This window comes from Symphalangus syndactylus, chromosome 19, assembly GCF_028878055.3.
Source record: "Symphalangus syndactylus isolate Jambi chromosome 19, NHGRI_mSymSyn1-v2.1_pri, whole genome shotgun sequence".
NCBI classification, from domain to species: domain Eukaryota; kingdom Metazoa; phylum Chordata; class Mammalia; order Primates; family Hylobatidae; genus Symphalangus; species Symphalangus syndactylus.
In genome coordinates, this window is record NC_072434.2 from 10,377,043 (window position 1) to 10,396,049 (window position 19,007).

Consider the following 19,007-nt stretch of genomic DNA (forward strand, 5'->3'; position numbering starts at 1 on the left):
CGGAACCCAAGGCGCGCGGCCCTGCGCTGCCGGGAGGATTGAGGGAAGGGCACCCGCGCCGCCGGAAGGAGCCGCTCGCTTCACGGCGCCGGGACCCGGGCTGGAAGGCAGGGCATCAGCTATGGAACAACCTGGGCAGGATCCCACCTCAGAAGACGTCATGGACTCGTTCCTGGAAAAGTTCCAGAGCCAGCCTTACCGTGGCGGCTTTCATGAGGACCAGTGGGAGAAGGTGGGCGGTCCTGGGGTCTCCCCACGTGTGTAGGGGCGTCGTCCGGACTCGTGGGGCACCCGGGCTCTGGGGCGCCTCCCTCAATCCCAGATCCCTGGCGCTGCCAGCCGATGGCTGGTTTCTAGTTTAGTATTGAAAATCGGCCTCGAGGTTTTGAGTTGCTTCTTAAGCTGTCAGTACATTTGAGAACCTAGGTTTCGGGGTCAGGCCTGTGACTCCACCACTTACTGGCTCTGATATGAGTCAGTTACTGAACTTCTCAGAGTCCGTTTCCTCATCTGTAAAACTGCCCGAACTATATCACCAATAGCAAAGATGAAATGAGACAGTTGGTAAAATGCCGAGGACATAAGGGCGCTCAATTAATGATAATTCCCGCCGCTCTTGTAGAATGTGAGAACTAAAACAATCATTAGAGACCATGACACCGCACTCCCATTTTACAGAAGGGAAGCGGAGGCCTGAATGGATACAGCTAGCTGTGATGATTTGCAAATCATGATGAGCAAAAAAACTTTGATAATGAGTCATGGAATTGGATCTGTTCAGTAGAAAAGCTTATTCATATAGTTCATTCTTAACCATTTATAGGAATTTGAAAAGGTCCCCCTATTTATGACGAGAGCACCATCAGAAATTGATCCCAGGGAGAATCCTGACTTGGCTTGTCTCCAGTCAATTATTTTTGATGAGGAGCGTTCTCCAGAAGGTATCTTAACATGACTAATATTTTTTGTGTGTTTCCATTGAATTGAAATTAAGTGTGGGTTAGAAGGGTTCTGATTGATAACAAGAAGTAGTTAGCCTGAGCTAACTTGTCATTATTCATTTCAACATACTCTTTGTGTACCTACTAAGTGGTAGGGATTGGGGATACAGGGGTGAATTGTGATTCCACCCTCCAAGGTCAGGCTCAGTGAGAAGCCTATTGTCTTAAAGAATCAAGACAAACTTGTGCTATAAGTGTCACCATGTAGGTGTATACTACGGCTGTAGTGGGTCCTGTTGGAACACTTTAAGGAGCAGGAGTGGATTCACAATAGATAGGAAATTTGAGCTGAATCTTTGTAATTTTGTAGGCTTTTACTAGGGTGAGGAGGGGAATTTGCACTCCACAGAATAAACAACATAAGCAAAAGCAGAAGTATAATCAATTCCCCTGCCCGTCGCTGATTTGTTCAGTAATTTAAAAAAATTCTTTTCTTCAATAGCTAGGATGAGCATACTTTTTTCCTTTATGCTTCTTTTTTTGGAAAGCACTTAGTAATCTACCTTGTAAGATATTTGGAATTAGCATTACATTTGTGTGACTTTGTCTATGTTGATACCCACTTTTATCATAACGTTGAGTTTCCTTTCCCTGCGGGTTTCTTCGCTTTGGTGTATCATATAGTACATTATTACATGATTTAGAATCTATTTTTAATGAGCCTTTTAAAAAGTAGGCAATAGTGATTATTTTTCCTCTTCTTTGCAGAACAGGCCAAGACCTATAAAGATGAGGGCAATGATTACTTTAAAGAAAAAGACTACAAGAAAGCTGTAATTTCGTACACTGAAGGATTAAAGAAGAAATGTGCAGATCCTGATTTGAATGCTGTCCTTTATACCAACCGGGCAGCAGCACAGTACTATCTGGGTAATTTATAAGTGCTTTCTGAAGAATAAACTTATGATACAAGCCATCATGATGGTTAGTGGAGGTCTGAGAACATCAGAGGATGAGGGGCTGTTATCACAGAAACCTAGACTAAGGATAGTTTACTCTGATTGAACTCTGGTCTTCCAAGTTGACATGATGAAAAGAGAAACAGGATGGATTGTGTAATTCTTACTATCTCAACCCAAAAAGTGACTTGGTCACTCAAGTAAGGTGTTGGATGTATGAGGCAGTATGTTCTGAGATTTTTGAGCCCAAGGGCTTCTACTATCTCAAAAAATGTGTTTTACTGACCTTTTATCTCTTTTCAAGGATGCCAGCAGGATTAAGGCAGTAGAGATCTTTAGGTGAGATAAGCTATTTTAATCTAAGGGAGAATATTTCAGAGCGTTCTGTGGAACCTTTGAGGTAAAAATATTTTTTGGTTGGGTGCAGTGGCTCACACCTGTAATCCAAGCACTTTGGGAGGCTGAGACAGGAGGATCGCCTGAGGCCAGAAGTTCAAGACCAACCTGGCAACATAGTGAGACCCTGTCTCTACAAAAAAGTTAGCTGGGCATGGTGGTGCCTGCCTGTAGTCCTAGCTACTTGGGAGGCCGAGGCAGGAGGATTGCTCAAGGCTACAGGGAGCCATAATCACACCACTGCACTCCAGCCTGGGTGACAAAGCGAGGCCCTGTTTCTAAAAAGTTGTTTGGATGAGGAATTTTAACTCTTTTATTTATTTATTCATATTTTTTACTTTATTACATTCTTTGTAGAGACAGGGTTTTGCCATGTTGCCCGGGCTGGTCTCGAACTCGGGCTCAAGTGATCCATCTGCCTCGGCCTCCCAAAGTATTGGAATTACAGGTGTGAGCCACCACACCCAGGAGACTGAGGAAGTTTGGAAACTGCTGCTTCTTAGAGATTTACAGTACACATTAACGTGTTAAAGACACTGAGATAGCCTGCAAGAAAATAAATTTACCCTGGGTCTCTCAGATTTTGTAAGCGTCCTCTTCAGGTAATACTAACATCCTGCAGATTCTGTAGTAGTAAATTTGGGAAATGATTATTTAAGTAGAGTATTGCTGGTGACTGCTCTTGGTTATGTTAGACCTGTGGGTTTTTTTTAATGATTTATTTTTTTAATTGAGACAGGGGTCTCGCTATGTTGCCCAGGCTGGCCTTGAACTCCTGAGCTCAAGCAATCCACCTGCCTTGGTCTCCCAAAGTGCTGGTATTACTGGCGTGAGCCACTGCACCCAGCCTAGACCTCTGTTTGTTATCACAGAATTCAGAGAGGACCTAGGACTCTGGGGCTGGTATGCTGAAATTTCTTAACATTGTGCCTTGTGTTGGGTACTCAGTGGAACTTTTCAGTCTGGAAACTCATGTTTCTAGGAAATTTTCCTGGATTCTTTGATATTTTTCTTTTTCTTTTTTACTCTTTTTTCTCTTTTTGGAAATCCTGGCTGCTGGTACTTTGGGAACCAAGTAGGACAAGAGGACCAAGGGCTCAATCTTTAATATTTCCTTTACCGAATCACCTTTGTGCCTGGGGGTTCCAATCCAAAGACCCACTGTTTTATTGTCTGCTAGGCTAAACCTCCAGTCCTCCACCTGGAGGAACAGAGGAGGAGTAGGTCACTGGTGCAGCAGAGGGGTAAGGAATATGGGACTCTGACTGCTTCTTAAGTAGATTTTCAACCCACCTTCACCCCCACTTCCAGAGGTGCCTGGCGCCATCAGTTCCTGAGTCCTGAGTACTTTGTAGTTTCTGCAGTACAGCTTGGTAGCTTTTGTGCTTTCCCTCTGCTGGTTTAGAATTCAGTTTCCTTAAGCCTGATACATCAGTTACTTGTCCCTTTGTTTTCCAGCTTTCGGAATGTGTTCTGTGTTCTTCTCATTTTCTTTGTCTTTATGGGAGGGAGAGTGGGGATTGAGTTAAATGTATGTGTTCAATCTGCCTCCTTTAAAAGTCCTTGGATCACTTTCATGTGCATTTTTTTCCATGGTTGAGATCCTGCTGTTCTTCCAGTTTGATATTCAGTTTTTTCACTTAATTTTATAACAAAAAATTTCACCGTCATTAAAAATCATTTCTGAATGTTATTTCAATAGCTAAAGTTGCATCATATGGACATGCCACTATTTATACTGTTTGCTTTATTAGTCTACTATTGTTGAGTATATAGACTGTTTTTTGGTTTTTATAAATAATGCAAAAATAAATAAAGTCATAATATTTTTCTGATAATTCTGATTATTCGTTAGGCTAAAGCAGGATTTGGCAAACTAGGACTCAGAGTCTACCCCAGGCCCCTTGGGTTGCCATGAACTAAAAATGTTCCATACTTTTTTTTTTTTTTTTTTTTTAAAGAGACAGGGTCTTACTCTGTTCAGGCTGGAGTGTACTAGCCGTGATCAAAGCTTAGTGCAATCTTAGACTCCTGGGCTCAAGCAATTCTCTCACTTCTGCCTCCTGAGTAGGTAGAACTATAGGCATGTACCACCATGCCCAGCTAATTTAAAAAAATTTTTTTGTAGAGAGTCTTGCTATATTGCCCAGGCTGGTCTTGAACTCCTGGTCTTAAGCAATCCTCTCACCTCGGTCTCCCATAGTGCTGGCATTGCAGGAGTGAGCCACCTCCCCAGAGGTTTCTTACATTTTTCAAGAATTGTAATAAAATGAAGAAGAATGTGCAGTAGACCACATGCGGCCTGCAACACCTAAAATATTCATCTGGCCCTTTACAAAATATTTTGCTGACTCCTGGGCTAGAGATTTAGGTAAATACTAAACCATTAAGTAATAATTACAGTATACTCCAGAAAGTTAAAGTATACCTCATGGCTTCCTAGTTTAGATAACTGATATGTGTGTGATTGCATACTTCTTTTTTTTTTAAATGCACTTACAAATACATACATGTGTAGATATTTAGTTTGGTTTTTTTTTTTTTTTAAATAGGCTTCCTCTATACTCATAGAACCACCACTTGAAACAATATAGAACAGACATCCTACCATGTTTCTTACATGAGGATCTATCTCATTCTTTTTAATGGCTGCATAGTATTCAATAGTATGGATTTACCATAATTCATGTAATCATTACCAAATTGAGGATATCTGAGTTATCTCCAGCTTTTCACAATTAAAGTAATGCTATAGTTAACATGCTTTTACATTTATCCCTGCACATTTGTTCAAGTATTTTTGATAATTTTCCAGAAGAAAATTGTGTCAAAGTATATGTACAAAATACATGCTAATTTGCTTTCTAATCTACCCTGAGAGTACCCCTTTTTGATATCTTTTCTAATATAGATATTATTTGTCTAACTTTTAGCAATTTCTTAATCTTAATTTCCTAATCATTAGTGATGTTGAACATGTTTTCATGTGCTTACTAGCCATTTACAGTTCTGTAGACTGCCTGTTATAGACATTTCTAAGGCTCTTGACAAGTACAACCATATTTTTTCAAAAAAACACTTGCTGTCATTTGTATTTCCCCAAGGTTGTACAAGAGTGTCTTTGTCACTACATATAAAATTTTGGAAACATTTTGATCTCAAAACTTCTCTCTTTTACTAAACGGTGTTTTGTTAGGCAATTTTCGTTCTGCTCTCAATGATGTGACAGCTGCCAGAAAGCTAAAACCCTGCCACCTCAAAGCAATAATAAGAGGTAAGTCTTGTAGAACTATAGTATGACATTTAAAGCTTTGATATGAAGGTGCTAGGATACTAATAAAGTCATCTTATTTTTGCAGTCTGGGTATTAAGTTCCTGTTCCTTATCAACAGCAACATGCCACTTTTAAAAGAATTCCTCAGAGAATGACTTAACCCCTTACGTAATAAGAATTTGTAGAGAAATAGAAGCCCCTCATTTTAAAGTAATAAAAAATAAAATTAATTAAAACAAAGCAGTTGCAAAGCCATATTCTGATTTTTTTTTCCAAATTAGCTGATTGAAAGGCAAGGTCTTCAAATGCCATGTTAATGTTAATTAAAAGATAAGTTATGGGACCTTTGCTGATGACTCTGGTGCTGAGATATTCTCAGATTATGTTTTCTCTTGTAGTCTGACCTTTCTATGTAATAATAATGCTTTTATTACTTTCATACTTCACCTTTTCTTTGAGAAGCTCATAGGTGCTTTGCAAACTTTAATTTATTCATCACATATTAATCTTCCCTGTATCCCCATGGACCAGCTTAAAATGCTTTCTCAAAATTATGCCTCTTTAAATGTTCATGGTTAAGGGCAGTAGGCAGATCCATGTCCCTCAGCTGTAGGAAAAGAAGGTACTGAACAAAGATTGGCTGATAAATTGAACCTAGGTAATCCTGTGGAATTTGCCTCAGCCTAGAAGTGTGTAATCCTTGATTCAGTTGTTGGTTTAACTTACAATGTGACCTTGGCAAGACACCCACTTTGAATATCAGTTTGCTCATCTCTAGAAGATGGGGTTAGAATCTCTTGGCATCTAAGCCCTTACAATGCTTATATTTTGAAATTCTGTGGAAAACCTAAAGAGGCTAACTGGAGAAAAATGTACATGATAACATTAAATTTTTTTTTTTTTTGATGGAGAGGCAGCTTAAACTGGTAGCCATAAAGAACAAAATTAGGAGACACCTAATGTCTTTGGCCTTGCCACTGCCTTGATGAATAGCTGAAGCAAATTCTGCTTTTTCCCTCCATTTAAAAAATCATCTGGGATGGACTTTATCCTTCCTGTTTGCAGATGAGGAACCTAAAGCTTGGATATGCTTGGTCCTTTGTCTAAGGTCTAGTTGGTAAATGACACAGCCAGATTTCTAGCCTTGATCTATCTGGTTTGCCACTAAGTTACAGCTTTTCCTACTTTAAGAGCCCTTAATACCAGGAAGACTTACAGGAGTTTTGAACTAAATGGACCTTAGGGATTTTTCTGATTTAGGACACAAAAAATATTCTTCCTTGTCTGGGGACTGCAGTATAAGGGGCATTATCCTCCATTTTGCCTTCAGGGTACTGGCTGGTAGTTGGTGGGGGTGGGAGATCTTGTCCAAAGCAGGCTCTTTCCATGCATGTTGTTCTTGAATCCTAAGGGTTCTGGGTTCTGCAGGTGCCTTATGCCATCTGGAACTGAAACGCTTTGCCGAGGCTGTGAACTGGTGTGATGAGGGACTGCAAATAGATGCCAAAGAGAAGAAGCTTCTGGAAATGAGGGCTAAAGCAGACAAGCTGAAGGTTGGTGACTGTCAGCAACCAATTAGCATTTGCTAATTAGCATTAATTAGCATTCCCAAGATTGTGTCTCTCAAGTCATTGTAAACTTTTTAAAAACAAAACCCCAAACTAGTCCCTACTCCTGGAACTGTGGAGGACACAGACAAGTAAACAGTTATAGTGTGATATAGAGGTAAGCAAGGATAGATGGTGTGTATAGTGGTAGTACAGTCATGTGCCACATGACAGTGTTTCATTCAATGATGGAACTCCGTATATATTACAGTGGTCCCATAAGATCATAATGTCATATTTTAACTGTACTTTTTCTGTGTTTAGATGTGTTTAGCTACAGATACTTACCATTGTGTTACAGTTGCCTACAGTATTCAGTGTAGTTATGTGCTTTACAGGTTTGTAGCCTGGGTGCAATAGGCTGTACCATATAATCTAGGTATGTAGCAGGCTATACCATCTCAGTTTGTGTAAGTACATTCCATGATGCTTGTACAACAATGATTGCGCATTTTTCAGAATGTATCCCCATCAATCTGAATGGAGATACGTCTTGTCCAGGGCAAAATTAGATACCATTACTATATACAGTCACATAACAATGTCACATGTTCAGGGCCAGCTAAAGACTCCCAGTGTATATTATATACTCCCATTCCATAGTATAAGCCATGAGGAGACACCTAAACCAGGAATTAAGAGACCTTAAGACTAGTTCTGGCTTTCTATTAACAGGCTTGTAAGGCAGTATTGCACAGTGGCTAAGAGCTTAGACCCTGGAGCCACTGCCTAAATTCGAAGACTCCCTTCACGACAGTTGTGTGACTTGGACAACTTGCTGATCTCTTTGTGCTTTAGCTACCTCACTAGTAGAAGGAGAATTAAAATACTACCTTATAGGGCTATTATATAGTTTAGATGGTTTAACATAAGTAATGTTTTTAAATAACACCTGGAGCATACACACAGTAGTGCTATTTAAATGTTGGATATTATTTTGGGTAGTATGGTATTCTGTTATTATTACTGTTTTTAATCATCATTTTAGCTATTATGTGCCAGAAATGTCACATATCATCAGCAATGACCAGAGGTCATTCTGGTCATATGAAATGGTAGAAAAGGTAGATTTCTATGGACCCACATGGCTCAATAACAGAATTCTGAGCCTAGGTAATTGGGTGTGGCCAGAATTTCTGAAAGTGGTATATACAGGAATGAATGTCTAGAGGGCTACTGGGGACAGTCACAATTAAAGGGAGATTTCAAGGCCCAGAAGCCTGATATTAGGTCTAGGTGACATTGCTTGCTGAATAGCTGAATTATTCCCCTGTTTCTAAGTACAAGCTGATTCTGGGTTCCTATGTGCTTGGCATATAGCCAACAGACTTGTGGCTATTTTAATATCAGACAGAGTAGACTTCAAGGCAGCAAGTGTTACCAGAGATGAAGTGAAGCTTTTTTTTTTGAGACAGAGTCTTGTTCTGTTGCCCAGGCTGGAGTGCAGTGGCATGATCATGGCTTACTGCAGCCTTGATCTCCTGGGATCAACTGATCCTCCTGCCTCAATCTCCTGAGTAGCTGGAACTACAGGTGTGCACCACCATGCCAGGCCAATTTTTTTTTTTTTAATTTGTAAATTTGTAGAGTTGAGGTTTCACTGTGTTGCCCAGGCTAGTCCCAAACTCCTGGGCTTTAATCCTCCTGCCTTAGCCTTCCAAAGTGCTAGAATTACAGGCATGAGCCACTGTGCCCAGCCATTGAAGCATTTTTTTAAATGATAAAAGGACCAGCTTATAAGAATATTTAACAATTCTAAATGTGTAGGCACCTACTAACAGCTTCAAAATGCATGACGCAAAACTTGACAAAGAAGGAAGAGACAAATCAATAAATAGGTGGAAATATCAACTATCTCAGTAATTAATAAAACCAGTATTTAAAAAATAGAGAGGGGTAGTGTCAGTCACAGTGGTAGACTAAAGACCCTTAAAATTTTTCTCCTCCATAAAATCAATGAGGAAACTGGCAAAAATGATCAGAATTAACTTTTCTAGGACTCTGGAAATGAACCAGAGGTTTGCAGCAATCTGGAGCATGTTTATTCAAGAAAAATGATGGAACCTCAGTAAGAACAGCAAGCTTTGTGACATTTTAACTTGCTCTATTCTCATCTCCCTCCTCCCCAGTTCCGCAGTAGCCTTGAAAGCCAGTAGCCCACAGAGATGGTGAAAATAAGCAGCCTGCAGCCACCAGAGGAGGCAGAACAGGGTTGGAGCTCTTTCAAAGCCTTTTCCCCAGAGAACTGTCATGATTTGACCATCTGGTAGATCCCTGGAAGACCCCGCTCACAGGCCTATTTTTATATGACCTGACTTGGAGCTTACCCAGTATAAAAAGCTTTTTTATATAGGGCCAGAAAATGGAATGAAAAGGTGGGAGAGAATTTGTCAAAAAACAATTAGAGGCAATTGTTAAAGACTGTAGAAGCTGAAGCAGTGGATAATACTGGAGCAAACAATAGGTGCATCATAAAGCTTAAAAGGAAAAACTGGGGAATGAAATTCTATGGGGGCTCCAAAAAGCTCCAGTATTCCTAGAGATCTGGATGGTCACACATGTGCCCAGGGCTATACACGTGCTCAGGAAAGACCTGAGAAGACCCTAAGCTCTCAGTCTCTGCAAGAAGGAAGTGAAGGCTAAGGTAGAATTGTAAACTGCTTGGGTGAATGCTAAAATTGTGCTTCAACATGTACACAAAGCCTCTTGACAAAGATTGGAAGACTTACTGTCTGGTCATTAACTAGAGGAAGCCTAGATGTGGGACTTACTAGACAAAGACTTTAAACCAGCTAATTTAAATATCTTCTCAGAATGAAAGGAAATAGTGTCTAAAGAACTAAAAAAAGTATGAGAATGATATCTTTCCAAATAGAGAATATCAACAAAGAGAAGTTACTAAAAGGAACTTAACAGAAGTTCTGTAGTTGAAAAGTACAATAACTGAAATGAAAAATTCACTAGAGGGGCTCAACAGCACATTTGAGCAGGCAGTAATAAGAATCATCACACTTAAGATGTATCAGTTAAGATTATCCAGTCTGAAGAACAGAATGAGAAAAGAATAAGGATGAAGAGAGACTTGTACAATGCCATCAAGCATACCAGCAAAGGCATAGTGCGGGTCCTAGAAGGAGAGGAGAGAGAGAGAAATGGGCAAAAGAATACTTGGGGAAATATTGGCCAAAAACTTCCCAAATTTGGTGAAAAACACTAATGTATACATTCAAAAAGTTTAACAAACTATAAGTGGGATAAACTTAAAGTGATCTCTACCTAAACACATTATAATCAAACTGTTGAAAAACAAAGAAGAGAACCTTAAAAGCAGCAAGAGAAAAATGACTCTTCATGTACAAAAAGTCCAAGGAAAATTAACAGCTTTCTCATCAGAAGCCATGAAGGCCAAAAGGCAGGTAAATGACATATTCAAAGAGCTAAAAGAAAAAGACTGTAAGAATTCTATATTTAGAAATCTATTCTTCAAAAATGAAAGAGTGGAAGAGAAGTAGTAGTAAAACCATCTATATGCAGACAACATGATCTTGTATATAGAAAATCATAAGGGATCCACTAAAAAACTCTTGGAACTAATAAGTTCAGCAAGCTTGTTGGAAACAACATCACCAGTACACAAAAATCATTTGTATTCTATAGATTTTTAATGAACACTCTGAAAATGAACTTAAGAAAACAATTCAATTTTAAACAGCATCAAAAAATACTTAGGAGTACATTTAACAAAAGTAGCTAAAACTTATACTCTAAAAATACAAAAAACATTGTTGAAAGTAATTAAAGAAGACCTAAGTAAATAGGAAGACATCCCATGTTCATAGATTAGATCTTAATATTGTTAGATGGCAATACTCCCAAAATTAGTGTATCAATTTAGTGTAATTTTCTTTTTTGAGACATGAACTTGCTCTAATATTCAAGCTGGAGTGCAGTGGCATGATCATGGCTCACTGCAGCCTCAAACTCCTGGGCTCAAGCAGCCCTCCTGCCTCAGTCTCCCAAGCAACTGGGACTATAGGCATGTGATGCCACATCTGGCTAATTTCAGTGCAATCTATCAAAAGTCCAATTGGCTTCTCTGCAGAAATGGACAGGCTGATCATAATATTCACACAGAAATTCAAAGGACTCTGAATAACCAACAATCATGAAAGACAAAAAAAAACAGAATTGGAAGACTCACACTTCCCAATTTCAAAACATATGACAGAGCTACAGTAATCAAGGCATTGTGGTACTGGCATAAGAATAGACATATAGGTCAATGTAATAAAATTGAGAGCTCAGAAATAAGCCCTCACATTTATGGGGAATTTATTTTCAACAAGTGTGCCAAGACCATTCAGTAGGGAGGTAATCTTTTCAACAAATGATAGTGGGACAACTGGATATTCACATGTGGGAGAATGAAGCTAGAACTTTACCTCATACTATATAAAAAAGTTACCCAAAGTGGAGCAAATACCTAAATGTAAGAGCTAAGACTATACAACTCATAAAAGGAAACATAGATATAAATCTTCATGAACTTGGATATGACACAACGCACAAACAACAAAAGGAAAAGTAGATCGATTGCACTTCATCAAAAGTAAAAACTTTTTGCTTCAAAGGATACCATCAAAAAAATGAAAAGGTTAAGATAAATGTGAAGAAAAAAGTGAAAAGGGGCCAGATGCAGTGGCTCACACCTGTAATCCTAGCATTTTGGGAGGCCAGAGCAGGAGGACCACTTGAGGCCAGGAATTCGAGACCAACCTGGGCAACAAAGTGAGACCTTGTCTCTACAAAAAAAAAAAAAAAAAAAAAGGTGAAAAAGCCTACAGAATGGAAGACAATATTTGTAAGTCATAAGGGACTTTTATCTACGATATATAAACAACTCTTACCATCTCAATAAGACAGGTAACTCAGTTTTTTAAATGAGCAAAGGATATGAATAGACATTTCTCCAAAGACACACAAATGGCCAAAAAGCACATGAAAAGATGTTCAACATCATTAATAATTAGGAAATGCAAATAAAAACCATAGTAAGATACCATTGCATATCCACTAGGGTGGTTATACTTTTTAAAAAAAAAATCTATAGAGACAGGGTTTCTGTCACCCAGGCTGTGTTTCATAGCACTCGGATCACACCACCGGAGTAGTACATAATCGACCTGTTACACTGGCTCTTTACTTGTCTGTACCCCTCAACCCCTCAGTAGACTGTGAGTTCCTTGGGTACATACCGGAAGTAAATTTAAACTGCTGCTGCCACTGGGTCTGACATCTAGGCATGTACTTTGTAAATGTTTATTGAACTGAATCTGGCCACTGGTATTCCTTAACACAGGAGCTTGGGTTGGATAGAGACCAGAGACAGTAATTTAGGAGCAGGCTAGTGCAATCGAAGAGGAAGCCAGGTCTCTAGAGCTGATGCCTCTAAATTTCATTTTTAGCGAATTGAACAGAGGGATGTGAGGAAAGCTAACTTGAAAGAAAAGAAGGAGAGGAATCAGAATGAGGCTTTACTCCAGGCCATCAAGGTGAGTTCTCAAACCTTAGGTTTTTATGGTCCTGTTAAATCCACTAATCCTGTGAAGCTTGTTGGGAACCTTTCTTGGGGTGCTTTACCTGAAGGAATTTGTTCATTTTCTTTCTACTTTGGTAAAGCAGTGTGACGGAGGAGACCAGGCTCTGGAGTCAGGCCACCCCAGTTCAGTCAGCTCTCTCATGTGCATGTGTTGGTCTCAGTAACATATACAGTTGTCTCCACTTACCTGAAGCAGATGTATTCCAGGATCCATGGTGGATGCTTGAAATCTCAAATAGTTCTAAACCCAATTGCCATCAGTCAGAACACATTTCTGTTTGTATCTTCCACCCACAAATATAATGCCTTTTCTATCTTAGCTAAAGCACTTACCACACACTGGCCATAATTTTTGCAGTTTGAGGTACATCAGCAACAGCAAAACTAGCATGAATTTCTTTTTCCTTCTTTGTAATTTCACAGATAAAGGTTGCTCTTACCATAGATCTTAGCAACCTCAGCATACAATTTTTCTTCTAATTAAGTTGAGAAGTTTCACCTTTTTACTTAAAGGAGGTGGTTTATAGCTTCTGTTTGGCATATCCGAATTGCCAGCATCAGTACTCTTGTGCTTTGGGGTCCTTATTAAGTAAAATGAGTGTTACTTAATACAGGGACTATGATACCATGACAGTCAATCTGATCATTGAGATGGATACTAACTCACAGGTGGGTATCATCTACAGCGTGGATGTGCTGGACAAAGGAGCAGAGCCTGTGATTTCATCATCTGCTACTCAGTGCATAATTTAAAACTTGCAGGTTGTTTATTTCTGGAAGTTTTCATTTTAATATTTTCAGACCATGGTTGACCACTGGTAACTGAAACTGTGGAAAGCAAAACCATGGATAAGAAGACACTATTGTACTGAATACCTGCTTTGGGTTAAGTGTTATTTAATCTTCACAGTGGCCTTCTGAAATAGGTTGTCTTGTTTCTGTTTTTCTGGATAATAAAATAGTTTCAGAGAGGTGAAGAAACCTTACCCAGCTAAGGTGTTAGAGCCAGGTCCTTGCTCTTAACCACTGGGTTATACTGCATCTTGAGAAAGTCTGACATTTTAGGATATTGCTCCTATAACAACAACAATAACAAAATCCCACCCTCTCTCTGTCTTTTCTGTGTTTTGAAATATATGTAGTCTGACCCAAATCTTGCTTTAACCTTGATACCTAGGGAGTCACCTGTTTGAGCTTGTTTGGTCTTAACAAAGGAGAGAATATCTGCTGGGAGATTATGGGATAGGTTTGTTTTTTGTTTTTAGTTTTTTGTTTTGAGATGGAATGTCGCTCTGTCGCCCAGGCTGGAGTGCAGTGGTGCAATCTTGGCTCACTGCAGCCTCCACTTCCTGGGTTCAAGCAATTCTGCCTCAGCCTCCCGAGTAGCTGGGACTACAGGTGCACACCACCATGCCCAGCTAATTTTTATATTTTCAGTAGAGACGGGGTTTCACCTTATTGGTCAGGCTGGTCTCGAACTCTTGACCTCAGGCGATCCACCTGCCTTGGCCTCCCACAGTGCTGGGATTATAGGCGTGAGCCACCGTGCCCAGCCGGGGTAGGTTTTTTGTTTTATTATTTGTTCAGTTAAATTATGCACCATTTATGTTACTTGTTGACTGTAAGAAACTTAACACTGCTAAAACATACTCCACTATTCACTCCCCACAACAATCTGTTTACATGTATTAACACGTTAAACAGATTAGAATGCTCCAGATTTTCCATCTAATTCTCATTCACAGTGAGGGATTTGTTTGTTTTCTTAAATGTAGAATATGGGATGCCCAGACACCCAGACATTTGCGTACATCCTTTTTTTTTTTTTTTGGTTCTCTTCTTTAGTGTAACCCTTCATCTCAAACTTAGCATACATAAGAATTACTCTCAACAGTACACAAAGCCATGCATGCTGTATTTTACTAATGGTTTAAGGGAGGAGTCAGCAAACTGCAGCCATTGGAACACAGCCCTGCCTATTTGTTTATGTACTACTTATGGCTGTTTTCACACTACAGTGGCAGAGTTGAGTAGTTAATTTTGACAGAGACCATTGTCCAGAACTCTTAAAATATTTCATATCTAATGCTTTAAGAAAAAGTTTGCTAACCTCCAATTTAGGGGATATCATCAAATCTAATTTTGATTGCATGTCATTTCCCCTCATGTGCTAACCTTAGGAACCCCTGCACACCTACATAAGAGGTGACCCTACTATTTCAGACCCTTGATTTATGCCCATGTCTAGGAGACAGTCAAGATTAAGTCAATGCACACTCTTTCTAGTATTCCATGTCCCAACTAAACTGAAACATTTGACATTTTTTTTTTTTTATCTTTTCTGTCCTTTTGTACTTGCTGCTCGTTGGAGTGGAAGGCTCTTCGTCCCTTCTAAGTGCCCCTCCCTTCCAACTTCTCTGCTTTTCAAAGTCATTGTTCAAGGCCTAGCATATCTCAGTCACCTCCAGCCCCCAAGGCTGAATTAATTATTCCATTGTCTATGGTTCCACAACTCCACTACTTACCTTATATCATCATTATTTCCATAGCTGTCTCACCGCTTGATATTGAGCAGAGGCTTGAGGGCAGGTAACCATGTCTAATTCTCTGTGACACAGGGTCCAGCCCAAGATAGATGCCCAATGAAGGTGAGTTAAGTGGTACCTACTATGCGCCAGGCCTCAGGGCTAATGAAGATGGATTGTGTGTAGAGCTGTCCCTCAGGGAGCTCCCATTGTTATGGTGTTTTTGTTTGTTTGTTTGTTTGTTTTTTGGTGTATTAAAGTTGCTGTCCATGTTCATTCAGGGTACAGATGGAGAAAATTACATTAAAAATAAAGTTAGTCGTGCAGCCTGGACAATATAGTGAAACTCCGTCTCTTCAAAAAATAAAAATAAATAAAAAATAAAAAAAATTAGCCGGGCATTATTATTATCAGTAAAATGGGTTTGCATCCTCCCCACAATAAGATGTGCATTATGTGTGTGTGTTTCTGTCTTTAACCCAGGCTAGGAATATCAGGCTCTCAGAAGCTGCCTGTGAGGATGAAGATTCAGCCTCAGAAGGTCTAGGTGAGCTTTTCCTGGATGGACTCAGCTCTGAGAACCCCCATGGAGCCAGGCTGAGTCTAGATGAACAGGGCAGGCTGAGCTGGCCTGTGCTCTTCCTGTACCCAGAGTATGCCCAGTCGGACTTCATCTCTGCTTTTCATGAGGACTCCAGGTACTGACTTGCCCAGGAGCCCTCTGCTTTTCCTTGCATGCTGTCTCTGTTTTTGTGGCAGGAGGGACAAGTGGATTTTTGATTGAGAAGGGAAGATAATGGTTTAGAGAGTTTCACACCATCTGGTTTGATAATAACCTCTCTATCCTGTAGCTGACTGAACCTTGACTAACTAGGTTTGCAATGACAGACAAAAGTCTCATCGTCATACTAACTGGGCTAGTACGTGCAACACCACAGGATTGTGTTTACCAAACAGTGGTACACATCACTGATAAAATATGAAGTCATTTTAGGTAATACATGCATAGCAATTTAAGTGAATATTAATTAGAAAAAAAATACAGAGGCCGGGCGCTGTGGCTCATGCCTGTAATCCCAGCACTTTGGGAGGCCAAGTCAGGCAGATTACTTGAGGCCGGGAGTTTGAGACCAGCCTGGCCAACATGGTGAAACCCAGTCTCTACTAAAAATACAAAAAATTAGCAGGGCGTCTGTAATCTCAGCTACTCAGGAGGCTGAAGTATGAGAATCACTTGAACCTGGGAGGTGGAGGTTGCAGTGAGCCGAGATCATGCCACTACACTCCAGCCTGGGTGACAAAGCAAGAGTCTATCTCAAAAAAAAAAAAAAAAAGCTCTCTCTCTCTCTCTATATATATATATATATGTCTTTGAGAGATATATATATAGATATATATCAAACTTGTGATTTCATAGGGTTAATGTGTAGAATGAGTCTAAGTGTGAGAAAATTTTTTTTGTAATTTTTTTTTTTTTTTTTTTTTGGAGACCAGGTCTCGCTCTGTCGCCTAGGCTGGGGTGCAGTGGCGTGATTATGGTTCATCACAACCTCCAGCTCCCAGGCTCAGGTGATCCTCCTGCCTCAGCCTCTCAAGTAGTTGGGACCACAGGTGAACATCACCACATCTGGGTAATTTTTTAATTCTTTGTAGACACATAGTCTCTCTCTGTTGCTCAGGCTTGTCTTGAACTCCTAGGCTCAAATGTTCCTCCCACCTCGGCCTCCCAAAGTGCTGGGATTATAGGCGTGAGCCACGGCACCCTACCAGAAATGTTTTTAACCCTGAAGCTGTTTAAAGAAAATTATGTCAGCTGGGCACGGTGGCTCATGCCTGTAATCCCAACACTTTGGGAAGCCAAGACAGGAGGATTACTAGAGGCCAGGATTTCAAGACCAGCCTGGCAAACATGGCAAAATCCCGTGCCTAATAAAAATATAAAAAATTAGCCAGGCCTGGTGGCGCATGCCTGTAGTCCCAGCTGCCTGGGAGGCTGGGGCACGAGAATCTCTTGAACCCAGGAGGTGGAGGTTGCAGTGAGCAGAGATTGCTCCACTGCACTCCAGCCTTGGTGACAGAGCAAGACTTTGTCTCAAAAAAAAAAAAAAAAAAGAAAAGAAAAAAAGAAAATCCTGTCAGTCAGGTGCAGGGCTCACACCTGTAATCCCAATACTTTGGGAGGCTGAGGCAGGAGGATAATTTGAGCTCGGGAGTTTGAGACCAGCCTGGGCAATATAGGGAGACCCCTGTCTCTGCAAAAAAAGAAAAAAATTAGCCAGGCATGGTGGCATGTGCCTGTAGTCTCAGCTACGCAGGAGGCTAAGGTAGACGAATTGCTTAAGCCCGGAAGTCGAGGCTACAGTGAGCTGTTATCATGCCACTGTACTCTAGCCAGGGTGACAGAGTGAGACCCTGTCTCAAAAAAAAAAAAAAAGAAAGAAAATTATGTCATAATAGGACAAGTGATACATATACACATTTGGGGTACTGCTGTCAAATGGGTTAAGCCTGCATTTCATGTTTTATACATTCTAGATAACTTTGAATTAGTGTCTGGGGACCGATGTGGGGAAATAGATCGTGAGTTACTGATACCCAGAAAGTACATGTTTTATCCTTAGGTTTATTGATCATCTAATGGTGATGTTTGGTGAAACACCCTCTTGGGACCTAGAGCAGAAATATTGCCCTGATAATTTGGAGGTAAGAGAATTTTTATTTCGTTCCTCTATGGAATTAATTTTTTTTTTTTTTTTTTTTTTTTTGCGGCGGGGGAAGCAGTCTGCTTTATTTTTTTGAAAATTATAATAAAATATACATGACATAATATTTACCATTTTAACCATTTTTAGGTATATAGGTCAGTGGCATTAAGTACATTCACATTGTTGTGCAACTATCACCAGCAGCCATCTCCAAAACTTTTCCGTCTTCCCAAATTGAAACTCTAAGTACTTCATATAAGTGGAATCATACAGTATTTGTCCTTTTATGTCTGGCTTATTTCACTTAGCATAATGTCTTCCAGGTTCATTACATATTGTAGCATGTGTCAGAATTTCCTTTTTTTTAAAATTTTTGAGACGGAGTCTCGCTGTTTCACCCAGGCTGGAGTGCAGTGGTGTGATCTTGGCTCACTGCAACCTCCGCCTCCCAGGTTCAAGCGATTCTCTTGCCTCAGCCTCCTGAGTAGCTGGGATTACAGACACGTGCCACCATACCCAGCTAAGTTTTGTATTTTTAGTAGAGATGGGGTTTCACCATGTTGGCCAGGCTGGTCTCGAACTCCTGACCTCAAGTGATCCACTCACCTCGGCCTTTCAAAGTGCTGGGATTACAGGTGTGAGCCACCACGCCCAGCCAGAATTGTCTTCCTTTTTATTTATTTTTATTTTTTGAGACAGAATCTTGCTCTGTCACCTAGGCTGGAGTGCTGTGGTGCAATCTCAGATCATTGCAACCTTGCCTCTTGGTTCAAGTGATTTTCATGCCTCAGGCTCCCAGGTAGCTGGGATTACAGGCATACACTACCATGCCTGGCTAATTTTGTTTGTATTTTCAGTAGAGATGGGGTTTTGCTATGTTGGCCAGGCTGGTCTTGAACTCCTGGCCTCAAGTGATCTGCCCTTCTTGGCCTCCCAAAGTGCTGGGATTACAGGCGTGAGCTACCATGCCCAGCCAGAATTCTGTCACCCAGGCTGGAGTG

At 40.3% G+C, this 19,007-nt stretch overlaps 1 protein-coding gene across 3 annotated transcripts in view; it reads left to right on the forward strand.

The window, feature by feature from the left end:
- TTC4 (tetratricopeptide repeat domain 4) overlaps positions 1 to 19,007 on the forward strand; it is a 26,742-nt gene continuing 7,735 nt past the window's right edge. Inside the window, exons 1-8 of one of the 3 annotated variants that reach the window (XM_055233660.2) lie at positions 1 to 232; positions 824 to 941; positions 1,710 to 1,871; positions 5,493 to 5,570; positions 6,999 to 7,123; positions 12,643 to 12,729; positions 15,785 to 15,999; positions 17,923 to 18,004. In XM_055233660.2, the coding sequence (XP_055089635.1) occupies positions 122 to 232; positions 824 to 941; positions 1,710 to 1,871; positions 5,493 to 5,570; positions 6,999 to 7,123; positions 12,643 to 12,729; positions 15,785 to 15,999; positions 17,923 to 18,004 (978 nt within the window). In that variant the 5' untranslated portion in view covers positions 1 to 121. The remainder of the gene's footprint in view (positions 233 to 823; positions 942 to 1,709; positions 1,872 to 5,492; positions 5,571 to 6,998; positions 7,124 to 12,642; positions 12,730 to 15,784; positions 16,000 to 17,922; positions 18,005 to 19,007) is intronic. The other 2 variants (XM_055233662.2, XM_055233663.2) reach the window with 2 other exon arrangements.